Source organism: Scardinius erythrophthalmus (assembly GCF_964197995.2).
Source record: "Scardinius erythrophthalmus genome assembly, chromosome: 21".
NCBI lineage: Eukaryota > Metazoa > Chordata > Actinopteri > Cypriniformes > Leuciscidae > Scardinius > Scardinius erythrophthalmus.
In genome coordinates, this window is record NC_138241.1 from 26,833,809 (window position 1) to 26,846,704 (window position 12,896).

Sequence of the window (12,896 nt, forward strand, 5' to 3'; positions counted from 1 at the left end):
ACCGAGGATTACCTCTTATCAACGTGTGCGTGTGGTCTTCCTAGCCCAGTTAGTTTAACCAAGAGCCAGTACGTCTTAAAAAAGGGGGACGTACCACCAAAAACTTTCCTGAAAGAAAAAGGCCATCCTAATCGAGATTGAGACTAGATTATGCCATTGTTGTTTTTTTGAATAGATCTCACTCTACTGGTAGAATAATTGCCTGCATTTTTTTGTGTCCTATTTGCCACAATAGACTGCAAAGTTAATTAACATAAGTGAGTAGATTATAGGGATCAAATTAATATTACTTGGTTCATTGATTTCTAGACATTTAGGTGACACCTAGTGGCAAAAACAGAAAATCAACCATTGAAATGCACGGAAGGCTACTCAATCTCTGATTCTTATTCCAGCCAGTTCCATTTATGACAACAAAGCATGATATTGTCGCCTTCTGTGTGATAATAACTGAAATTAGTCACTTAATGAGCAAACGACTTTATTAATAAAGATTTTTTTCATATTTCTTGAGGGCATACAACCACAGCATAAGCAGCAAGGACACAGCTGTAAGGATAACCTGATGATTTCATCTTAAAACCTCAGCACTACACCTCTGAGGTCATGTCTGAAAAAACTTATGTTCTACAACACCCGCACCTCAAAGAAAAAAAAAAAAGTCTACTTAATTTTGTGAAACCAATTTAATCCTCTAAGCATGCATAACAAAAAGGAATGAGCTACTTTTCAAATGCAAGTTGAAGTTTTTAAAAAGGGATGAAATATAAATTGCCATGTTTGAAAACCCACTGTAAGTGTAGTAATTCTATGGCAAAGCTTTACGCATTTCATGTTAATTTAAGCAGTGACCTGTACTGATTAGAGGACACATCAAGGCTTAGTACATCAAGCAAAAAAAAAAGTATGCTTTAGTATTAGCGGCGGACAGTGGTCCAGCCATCATCATCCGTCTCGTTCTTGGTCCGACGCTGGATTTCCTTATCTTTGTCAGAGCGCCAGGTGCTCTTCTCACCGCCCTCACGGTCCCGTTCACGTGGTCTGGGAGGAGCATCTCTTTCCTCCTTGCGCTCCTCTCGTCGCTCCTCTCCACCACGACGCCATGAACCACCTTTGAGTTAGGAAAAAAAAGATAAAACTGACCTTTTAAATGTGCCCCATGCACATTTCACTGACAGGTACATGACTTTATACTGACACCTACTGTTGTGGATGCATTGACTTTTTTTTTTTTTTTTTTACATCTGCAAAACCAGCAATTTCACAGTAAATTTATTGTCATCATTGATTGCTATTCTCTGGTCACTCTGGTCACTCATGATCCAACTATTAAACAGCTTTTTCTGGGCCACTGATAAGTGTCTTAATCACAGGCAAGTGTACATTTTAAGTCAAATCTGTCAAAAAGTTCAAGTTCTTTATCCAAACTGCACTATTAAAGGTGTATTTAAGACGGATCATAAGACTAACCTTCATCTTGGTCTCTTTGGGGGGCTCTAACATCACGTTCACGGTCTCTGTCATCTCTGCGCCCCCCTAGGTCACGGCGTTCACCACGGTCAGAGTCTTCACGACGAGAATCACGCCAACTGCTCGGCTCATCACCACCTCTTCTCCAGACACTCGCTTCTTCCCTGCACATGCACACACATTCATATTAAACTTATTGGACTTTTAAATACAAAAAAAGGCTAAATACACCAGAACTCTTATGCTGAAATATCTATGCTTTACTAATTTCAGATGCTCACTCAAAAAGAAAACCTGCATCCTTAACAACCACCATTTTAGAACTGTTATGACCTTGAAATGTCTTAAGTTGAGTTTTATCAAATTGAAGACTTTTTAAAGACCAGCGGAGAGTCTGCATCAGAGTTCAAAACAGAAAAGCTTTCAGACAAAGGTTTATTATTCATATAGATTACATTTTATAAAATGTAAAGATGCATGATATTTTCACCTGGGAGGATGGCGTTCTCTAAATCCCCCAGTACGGTCATCTCCCTCGCGCTCATCATCATCACGGTCAGTATCACGAGGAGGTGCCCAGCTTTCCTCCCGAGCCTTCTCTCGCTCTCTCCATCCACCTGCTAAAGGTTACATGAAGTAATTGTACAAATAAAAAATAAAAAGTTTATCGAAACCACAGTTAACAAATAGTGACTGTAAATTCACAGATCAAACACAAAATGGTTAAAGGGGTCATATTTCCCCCCCCTGAGATCCACAAATATTAGTCAAGGATTTGCAACAAACAGTCAGTTCATTTTGTCTATTTTCCCACCCCTCCTCTGACTCAAGGCCCCGATACATTTCCTTTTCGCCAATGAAATGACACTTTGCTGCACTTAATTATGAGTTGTAGGTTTAAACTGCTCCATCCTCAATAACAGAAGACTGCATCACATTGAATTCCATTGTATCATGAGAGGAAAATTAGATTCCTTGTGATATGACCCCTTTAGCACAAATATTTGTTAATCTGCCCTCAGCAAGAAAATAAACGCAAATACCATTTGGGCTCACACCTGATCTCCCAAGAGGTTTCCAGGGTCGAGGGTCATCTCCACGACGTGGGCCAGAGTCATCCATACCTCTGCGGCCTCCCCTATCATCATCGCCACCTCTTCTGGGGCCCCAGTCATCATCTGCCCCACGTCGAGGCACTCTGGGTTCATCCATGCCTCTACGGGGCCCACGGTCATCATCAAAGCCTCTTCTTGGGGCACGATCGTCATCACCTCGTCTGGGGCCACGGTCATCGTCCATTCCACGCCTTGGTCCACGGTCGTCAAAGCCCCTTCTTGGCCCACGGTCATCATCAAAGCCCCTTCTTGGCCCACGGTCATCATCAAAGACCCTTCTGGGTCCACGGTCATCGTCACCTTCCCGGCGTGGACCTCGCTCATCATCAAAGCCACGTCGGAGTCCTTTGTCATCTGAGCCGCCACGACGAGAAGTTTCTACGCCTCTCCGGAAGGGCAGTTCACGCTCACGGTCTTCTCGTTCAGGCTCTTCACGCCCTTCACGTCCTTCCTGACGCCAGTCCCTGGGAGAAAAAAAAAGGACATTGAATCTCCATACTTGGCATCTTTTTTTTTAAACTTAATCAAATTGATATCACTTACTTGTCACCAACAGGACATTTTGTCCTCAATTAAATTGATATCACTTACTTGTCACCAACAGGACGTCGCCACTCTGACTCGCCCTCACCACGTTTCCTCCAGCCGCTTTCTTCCCGTTCAGGCAATTCCTGAAGAAAATTATTTTAAAAACTTGACCCAAGATATAAACATTTGTGTTATATCTGATCGACTAACCTCTGTCATCATCTGGTTAAAATAGAAATAAACACAAAAGACATTTATAATGTTAAAGACTTTTTCAAATAAATGCTGTTCTTTAAATAAATCAAAGAATCCAGAAAAAACTATTAAGCAGCAACTTTTCAACATTTACAAAAAAATTATAATTCTAATATGCTGATTTGGTACTAAAGAAACATTTCTTATTAAGGATCATGTGACACTGAAGACTGGAGTAATAGTTGGTGAAAATTCATCTTATAACCTAAATAATATAAAATGTAATTTATTCCTAAGTTATTTTAAACAGTTTTGACAATTTCTTTTCCAAATAAATGTAGTCTCAGACAGCATAAGACTTGCTGAACAAAAAAGAACAAAAAAAAAATCTTACCAACAGTTAACTTTTGAACAGTAGTATATAGGGCTGTCACAAACAATTATTTTGGCAATCGAGTAATCGGTCTATGATTTTTTTTGGCGGATAATATTTTATCAAAGATGGATTTTTTTGACTTGATTAATCGGATAATATTTTTGTGGTAATAAAAATAGACCTAAGTAAACAATAGCCTTTACAATAAGGGCGTTCTGATTGACAATCAAACGTCTTGCGATGCATCGATGTCACACATAAAATATTGATATACAGTACCTTTATTTTGACACTCTCCACATCCTCACGTAACATCCATCTACTTATTTCCGTACTACTCATCTACTTATTACTCAACATACTGTCCGCCGATGTGTCTTTATAACGTTATTTTCTCAGCTGAAATAGACGCCTGCCAAGATTGACTGAACCCTAAACACGTTTGTCCCAAAAGCCAGTATTGTCCACTGTCAAGGCATCACAAGATCATGTTTTACAGCAGAAACCGACAAGCACTCTTGTTGTATGTGAACACAACCTGATAAGTCCGTTTTAGCGAATCAGCACGCATTCAACGCAGTATTCAGGTCAGGTGAAAAGGCTGTTAGTCACTTCGAAAAGACGCGCTAGCTGAGAGGAGTTTTGTCAAAACTGACTAAAAGTGATCAATAAGTTCAACGAACTTGATGAACCCATAATACCTTCTTCGGAACTTAAAAGGAAAATAAAAGCTGATACTTTTTCACGGAACCTTGCTAAAGCAGCAGGTTAGTGGTGAGGTCAAAGCTCCCTATGTTGCGTGCAATTTTAATCATGATCTAAATGATAATAGTTTATCGCCCAGCCCAATGCTATAGTGTAATAATGCAGTTCATGGATTCTGCTAGTTCATAGACACGTAATATGCAAATCAAGGCTTTTTTTAATTCGAGCACTCAAATTTAATCGAGGAATTGTGACAGCCCTAGTAGTATATGGTGTTCAAGCTAATTTTAAGCAGGGTTCACATGATATACCTTGGTGGGTTTTTCTTCTGGTGCCCTCCTCTCCTCCTCTTTACGACGTTCACGCTCCTCAATTTCCAGTTGTCGGGCACGCTGCTTTCTTTCCTGTTCCTCCAGTTTACGCAGACGCTCCTGGTATTCGCGTTCTTCCTCCTCTCTTTGCTCCTGTTCCAAGCGTTCCCGCTCTTCCCGCTCTAAAACACACAAAATCAAAAAACAATTCAACAGCATGCAAATGTGGCAAAAAGAGTTAATGCATGACATGAAATAAGATATGAATATTTTACGTTTATGAAGCCATAATTGTTTACAAATTAAACAAAAGAAACCGAAAAGAGACTATTCATTCAATTATAATGAATCACTGTTAACTGAAGGTTGATGAACGGCAGATAAGAACCTTTTTTGAGCTGTTCCTCGTGGATTCTCTGAGCGTCCTCTTCTTTCTGGCGATAGAAGGCATTTCGCCTGTCTTCCTTGCGCTGCTTCTTTCGTTCCTCAAGACGCTTCTTCCTCTCCTCAACCATACGTTCTTGGAAGTGCTTGAGTTTTTCCTGGGTACATGAGAATTGCTCAAAGCTTAGCCAAGTGTTAATATCCTAAACGTCAAGGACTTTATGCTACTACATTTTGTACATTGTCCATACTAGTCATTGAGAGCAAATACATAATCTGTAAAATATTATCTGAATAAATTAGATTTAAATGAGAAAACTAATTACCTCATAGATGAAGCTTCGAGCTTCTTTAATTTTGGACAGAAAGTTCTCCTTGTCCTCCATCATCCTGGACATTCTCTGTTTGTGTTCTAGTGCCTTCTCACGCTCCATCTTCATATTGCTTATCTGTGCAACAGATGAGCACAACAACCTTTAGCTTCAATTACACTAAACAACAAGATCACTACATCTGAATCAAACTAAAACCAGACAATGACAAAGTAGGGCCTTAAGAAATACTTCAAACTACAGTTAAAGTGAAAGTATGTTTCAGTAAGTGGGGAATTTGAGACACTTTGACCAGAGGGCAAAGTAAATCACATTCAAGTGTAAAAGGCAGTATGCGATCATTACCCTCTCTTCCTCCTGCAGCTCCCATAACTCCATGTCTTTGATGCGCTGCTCTTCGTAGGCTTTCTTAATCAGAGGAATCTCCTCAAGGCGCTTGGCCCTCTCAAAGTAGTCAATCTGGAATATGCATATAATCATCACACCACTGTAATATTCGGCAGTCATCTACTCACCTAAACAGAATTAACCCTAATCCTTTGACATTTTAAACAGATTACCAACAGTTATTTGCAATAAAAGTACTTAATGAATGGGTAAGGAAACTGTACCTTCTTTTCCTGGTTTTTCAGACGCTCTTGAAGCTCTTTCTTCTCCTTTTCTAGTTGTTCAACCTGTTTGGCCATGATGAAGTCAGGGTCCAGCTCCTCCAGATCCTACAGCAGAAAAAAAATTTAAATAACCATTTAATTTCCAGGGTATTTTGCCAATAAAACTTTCTGATTTGTTCTGGGCTCAATGGCCACTTCCCTAACAAACTCATTACCTCAATATCAATATCTTTGAAGGCCTTGGCTCCAAGCTCAGTCTTCTTGATCTGCTCCAGTCGCTCACGCACTGTCTTCTTTTTGATCTGCTCATGTTCTTGCATGATACGCTCCTTCTCTCGCTCTTTGGCCTCCTGTTTAAGACGCTCCTCCTCAGCTTTGCGCACCTTCTGAAGCTCTGCCTCCCGCTGCTCCAGCTCCTCTTTCTCTCTCTGGATGTTGAGGCTCTCCAGACGCTCCTTGCGCTCTTCAATTGTTTGTCGGCGAGCGAGGATGCGCTGATGCTCTTTCCGTGCATTCTTCAGGTAGGCTGTGATGGCCAGTTGACTCTGTTCCTCATGTTCTTGCTGGGGGAAAAGGTGGAGTTGATCATCAAACTGAAAACTGAAACTGACCAGCAGGGAGATATTCTATGATAATTAACGGTTCTCTTACCAGTATGGAGGCAGGTTTGATGACATCAATGGCTTTAGCCAAGGAGGATGACATGGCAGTGAGCTGATTTCGTATCTGTTCAGAGGGCATGTTCTGTAGGAATGGACCTACTGGAGAATCCTCTTTAGTAGAGTAGTTCAGATCAGAGCCGAAACTCAGAGTGCGAGATGAATGATCAATGCGCACCTTTAGGTTTAATAAAAACAAAGTGAAAGTTACTACAACATTTTGAAGATTATCCTCTTTAACATTTAAACACCTACACTAATATGCTTGTATTAGAAGCTTAATGTGAAAGATGTACATGTGCTGGTTAAGAAATGTTAAGACAAATGAAAGCCAGATATTACTGTTTGATGACTAAAACTTTATGTACTGTACCTGCAGATCACAGTGCCGTGCTGCATCTACAATGGAGCGCTCCAGTTGGAAAGCATCAACAAATGGTACCAGAGATGCCAACCTGCTGAACTCAATGCTTTGGTAGATCTGAGCCACCTGATACATTAAAACACAGAAGACAAGACTGAAGATTTGCAGAGAAGACCTGTGCATGCAATGATTCCTCAAGTAGATATTTGAAGTCTGGGGGTAGATAATCGCACAAACCTGCTGAAGCAGTCTAAGGATGGTGTTGTTCTGCAAGTGAGGAACATAATGCTGCAGGTCTGATTCCTTCTCAGCTTGGTCCCTCACCCAGTTCAATACCTAAGCATCAGCAGCAAGAACATAAGCACTACATGAACATTATGTCTTCAATGTGCATTGATTTCAAGAACACCTCAACATTGAAGACTGCTGTGTCAAAATGGTCTAACAAGGGCATCACTCTTCCTCTTAACTACAATTAAGTTTATGAAAATTTGTCACTTATTAGTTTTAATTAGGGCTGCACGATTAATCGCAATGAAACCGCACGCGATTTGGCAAAGGCTGCAGTTTGTCAGTGTAACACGGATGATCGTTAGTAAATGCTGCTCCATCTGAACACCAGAGGGGGCTGTCGCACAGACACGCCAAGTATGATAACACTCATTCCAGGAAATCCCTATGGGCATCATCTCACAGAAGGATGCTCAACTGTCGTTATGAAGTGAGTTTGGAGTAAAAGCACGTTATTAAATGTTGTCTTTTGTTGGACATGAGGTTCATAAATGCTTCTCATGTTTGACGAGTGTTGCTTTTTGCACAGTATAAGTGACTCAAACTCAGTGCTTTCAGATGGAGCAGTGTTTACAGAGCTGTACATCAATGACAAGCTGCGCATAAATAAATTGCAGCCTTTGCCATTTCATAATCGTGATAAGCCAAATCAGTTTAAGTGCGTCTCATGTAAATTGCGATTAATTGTGCAGACCTAGTTTTAATGGTAAAGCGTGGATGCATGTTAACATTATTCTGGAAATGTAAATTCTTAGATCATCAAAAAAAACAAAAACTACCAGAATAGACAACACAATTTAAATGAAATTAAGTTAACACGTTACTTTAATTTAAAGGCACAAAAGCAAATATGCATTATGTGGCAAGTGCTACTCACCTTAGTCACTCTTCCACAAAGTTTAAGAGGATGGAAGTCCATCTCCAACCAGTTGTAGAGCTCTTTAACTTCAGGGACAATATACTGAAGCAGGTTGAACCTCACCTATGACAAGAATAATACCCACAAAGAGTGTATAATTTGCAATATTTGAAATCTTTTCTAACAACACTGTCACACATGATCTACCAAATATCAAGAAACAACAACGTTTTAAGGGGATAGTTCACCCAAAAATAAAAATTGTGGCATCATTTACTCAAATTGAGAGTTTGTTAAATTGACCCTCAATAGAAGTACAGAAACATCTCAGGTTTCATTAAAAATATCTTAATTTGTGTTTAAAAAAAGAAACAAAATGTTATGGTTTGGAGCGACATGAGGGTGAGTAAATGACAATTTTTTTATTTTGGGGTGAACCATCCCTTTGAGGTATGACAATAGACAGGCTATTACCATGTCATTGATGAGACTCTGACGGGTGGGTGGAGACTGTAGGCCAAGTAGAGTAGCCAGTCTGCGGTGTTTCTCCACAATGATGCCATCCATGTCCAAAAGACGAGCGATATCAGTGCGCTCAGGGGTGATGGGAATAGACAGAGTGGCCAAGAGCACACGAGTGGACATTCTGAGGGAAATGAGTACAATATACAGAGCAATTAAAAACTTTCAAGTCTCAGTGAACTAATAAATGAAATGATAAGTTCTGATTTCAAGGGAAAACTACCCTACAGTAAAATGACAGAAAAAGAATTCCACAAAGCATTTAATCCAATTCCTTCTTCAAGCTGAAAATCACTCCTATTTAATGCTAACCTCTGCATCTCTTCTTGGGTGAGATTCTTGCGCATTTCTCGGGAGAGGTGATAGAGTCTGTGTAGGGTACAGGCATGGAATAAGGCATTGCCAGACTTCCAGAATACAGTGGACACCTTGTTGTAGTAGTTGGCCATAAGCTGAGGTTTAGGGGGCTTCTTTGAGAGGGCGAATAATCCATGGATGTCTTCAACTGCTTTGAACGCTTCCTATGTTTGAATGCAAACCAGTGTGATCAGTCATCAAGTCAAAGCTTGTGCAACATATAACAAGCAAAAACAAAATTTCTTTGCCATTTTATTTCTTTTTCTGTAATCTCTCCTTTGCACTGAAAAAAAAAAAGGTTTAAAGGAGCAGTATAAATGGAAAGTATATGCAACTAAATATATTTGAATTGATTAAATTCAACATTTCTATGAATTTAACATTTCTTTGAAACATTGGTGCCTACAATAGAGCACAGAGACCTGCCACAGCTCCATGCTAATAGCGCTGTCCAGCTGGACCAGACGTGTCTCGAGGTGCATGGACTGGCTCTCGGGGTTGTTCAGGTTGATGGCGGTGCTCTGGTTGTGATGACGTTGGATCTGCCCCAGGTGCATTCGCAGGTTGTCACACAGCTTACGGAACTCTGCTTTGCGGGTGTACTGAAGGCAAAACTTAAATGCTATGAGAGAAAAAACATTTTTTTTATATAATTAGTGTACAAAGAAAAATGTACATTTTAGGTATTATATATCATGATTATACTTATACTTTCGTTAAAAAGATTGAGATCAATGTTTCTCTTTTTTTGGATGAAACTTTTAATCAGCAAGGATGCATTAAACTGATCAAAATGACAGTAAAGACATTCATGATGTTACAAAATATTTTTGTTTCAAATAAATGCTGTTCTTTCTATTCATCAAAGAATCTTAATTTAAAAAGATGCGTCGTTTCCACAAAAATATTTAGCAGCACAACTGCTTTTAAACATTCATAAAAAAAAAATATTGAGCACCAAATCAGCATATTAGACACTGACAAACATCACAGGAATACATTACTTTAAAATAGAAAACAGTTATTTTAAGTTACATTAATATTTTACAATATTACTGTTCTTACTGCATTTTTGATCAAATAAATGCAGCTTTGGTGAGAATAGAAGACTTCTTTCAGAAACATTAAAAGAATCTTGCTGATCCCATTTTGGATGGTAGTGTATGTATTTATCCACAGTAACCTGAACTACATCAATAGGAAGTAATGACATTCCCGAACTTAACATATAAACCCTTATCTGTACCATATGCTAAAACTCCCATAAACAGATGTTTCTGTATTATATGAAGTGTACACTGACCTTGCTGAGCAATGTCATGGTAAAGGCGCTCAACTTTAGAGTTATTCCTTAGCAGGTCCAGGCACTGGCGGTACGACTCCCACAGGAACTTGACCCAAGGCGTGAGCAAAAGTCTGTCAGTGCGGTCTTGAGTGTCTTCACCACTGACGGCACTCAACAGAACACTAAAAAAAAAAGTTTTTTTTTTTAACTTGATTGTCCTCACGAACATGAATTTGAATGTAGAAGTCCTTTCAGCATGTTAAAATTGAACATGATTTCTAGATGTAAATAAATTCTGAAATTATAAAAAAAAAATGCACAGCAACAACAAATTCTCTAGAGACATAACTAGGAAGGAACTGTTTAGGCCTTTAGGTTCCTGTACCTTTCTGGGGTCTGAATGTTGTCCAGATCCTCAATGTCCAGCACCATCTGCTGAGACTCCTCTTTCGCTGTCTCGGTCTTCTCTTCCGCAAGTTTCAGGTAAGCGCGGACCACATCTTCCAGCGATTTGATATTCACCTGAAGCATATAATAAGCATTAATCAGTAACTTCATCCTCAAGAAGGATAGAATTGATCTGTTTTCATCTATACAGAAATTTTAGGCCAATTCTACAATAAAAGGTTCACTGAAAATTGTCACGATTGGAAATACTGTATAAACATAACCTTAGAGCATTTTGACACAAATAAATAAAGTTTAAAATCACTATGAAATGGAAGTAGCAACAGATCTTTTATTCCATATTGTGAAGTACACACAGGTGTAACAGATTATTAAAAAAGGAATAAAAAACATTTGCATTTTTAAAGTGGAGGCAGACAAAGGTTTAAGCAGACTAAACGATTAGAGAAGTCATGTATGCGTCACCAGACAATAGTCGTTTTCACTGGAAGATCGAGGTCAAAGCATTTTTAAAAAATGAAAGATGTGCAAAGACAAATTGTTCACAATGAGATCTTTAGGGTGAATTTTCATTTCATTCCGACTTTAATATGTATAACTTACTGAAGTAAAATATATAGGCCCGGTTTCACAGACAGGGCTTAGACTAAGCCAGGATTAGACCATAGCTCAATTAGGACATTTAAGTAATTTTTATAAACATGCTTCGAAAAAAACATTACCGATGTGCATCTTAAAATTAAAAAGACACTGATATATTTTTAAGATCAGTCAGTGCAAGTTTATTTCAGTGGAAACAGCTCAGACTTACATTTTAGTCTAGGACTAGTCTTAAGCCCTGTCTGTGAAACCAGGGGATAGTTTGTATAATAGGGGTGCAAACCTGTTGACAGATGTTTTTGTACTGATACAGTCCCTCCTTTGCCAAGTGGCTCTTGCGAAGGTCCACACAGAGCTCCAAGTACTTGAGCATAATTGGCTCGTGTATCTTCTGCCATGTTCGATGTTTTTTGCTCTTGATGACATCGTAGAGAACATCCAAAGCTGGCTGCTTTTTACCAACTTCAAGAAACTCTGAAAAAGAGAAACAAAGACTGTCATGACCAGCAAATCACCGGGAATTTCATTATTTCAATTATGAAATATACTGCATCCAGAATGGAATGAATCACTGGGACTGCTGCAGTATTTCATTTATGTATCATATAGCCTTCAACCCAAATATGACATTTACAGCTGACTATAAAATCAGAGAAAAGAACAGAAACCATTTTATACGTTCAAGCTGGTGGCAGGTGCGCAGTGCTGTGCCACTCCATTCACAATCTGTTTGTTACTATGACCAAATGACAAAGTATTTGCTCTTCATTCATGAATAAACGTTAGACCGTTACAGTCTAAAGGATTTTTTTCCCACGCACATTGTCATTAATCTTTATCCTTCGATACCAGAAGTTGTCAGAGCTAAGCTAGCGGAATGGAATAGCTTGCTAACACGCAAAAACGCTCTCCATCTGTTTTTAAAAAGCATGCCGATTATTTACACTTAATTTCTAAGCGAGTCCTCTCTGTGAGCACACTAAGAAGAGGTAAATATGATTGAATGCAGGACATTTGAAACGCTGCATCATACGTGACACACGGGCCCAGTAACGGTGACATCCGGCCTGCACCAGAGCCTGTGAGAAACATGGCTACTCCAGCACGCGCCATATCGAGCTAACAGCTAGCTCACGACTACAGTCCAAAAGACAGCAGGTTACAATATTCACTCACCGTTTGCTCGTTTAAGAGCATTCTCCGGTCTCTGGAAATAGGCTGGCATTGTTATAGCTTGCTAGCAGGCGGTTTTCAGGTTGTAGAGGCTGTTTTATTGACTCTGCCTGTCCATCCGCGCTGTGACTTCTCGCCGCTCAAGCTAGAAAGGACTAGCGCACGTGAACAGCACCCCGGCGACGAGGACGAGAGTTCCCGTATGGGGGTGCGCGCGCACACTTCCTCTTCTTCTTCTTTGAAATTTTATTGGCGGTGGACAAACAACGAAATGGTGTATTACCGCCACCGACTGGTCTGGAGTGTGGATCAAAATGAGATACTATATGCTCTCCCACAAATTAGTTATTC

At 39.6% G+C, this 12,896-nt stretch overlaps 1 protein-coding gene across 2 annotated transcripts; it reads right to left on the minus strand.

Annotated features, from left to right (window-relative positions):
- Nucleotides 1–464: 464 nt before the first annotated feature.
- eif3s10 (eukaryotic translation initiation factor 3, subunit 10 (theta)) lies at nucleotides 465–12,844 on the minus strand. 2 transcript variants are annotated; one of them, XM_081351102.1, is made up of 22 exons: nucleotides 12,549–12,844; nucleotides 11,656–11,846; nucleotides 10,750–10,886; nucleotides 10,383–10,546; nucleotides 9,502–9,701; nucleotides 9,035–9,243; nucleotides 8,675–8,846; nucleotides 8,219–8,323; nucleotides 7,288–7,386; nucleotides 7,060–7,176; nucleotides 6,679–6,864; nucleotides 6,243–6,590; nucleotides 6,028–6,132; nucleotides 5,762–5,875; nucleotides 5,411–5,533; nucleotides 5,089–5,242; nucleotides 4,701–4,882; nucleotides 3,177–3,256; nucleotides 2,529–3,049; nucleotides 1,961–2,090; nucleotides 1,471–1,634; nucleotides 465–1,111 (listed from the first exon to the last, which is right to left on the minus strand). In XM_081351102.1, exons 1-22 carry the CDS (start codon nucleotides 12,595–12,597, stop codon nucleotides 918–920), a joined length of 3,744 nt encoding a protein of 1,247 aa, XP_081207228.1. In that variant the 5' UTR covers nucleotides 12,598–12,844; the 3' UTR covers nucleotides 465–917. The 2 variants fall into 2 exon arrangements, with proteins under 2 accessions (XP_081207228.1, XP_081207227.1); XM_081351101.1 differs by having other exon boundaries at nucleotides 2,514–3,049.
- Nucleotides 12,845–12,896: the final 52 nt, after the last annotated feature.

What these genes read in the sequence shown, in the direction of transcription:
- eif3s10 (XM_081351101.1), bottom strand. Translation starts at nt 12,597, where the DNA reads ATGCCAGCCTATTTCCAGAGACCGGAGAATGCTCTTAAACGAGCAAAC. An exon ending in CCATGACATTGCTCAGCAAG is followed by an intron (nt 9,702 to 10,382) that starts GTCAGTGTACAC and finishes TTTCTCTCATAG; the next exon opens with CATTTAAGTTTTGCCTTCAG. An exon ending in TGAAAAACCAGGAAAAGAAG is followed by an intron (nt 5,876 to 6,027) that starts GTACAGTTTCCT and finishes TGCATATTCCAG; the next exon opens with ATTGACTACTTTGAGAGGGC.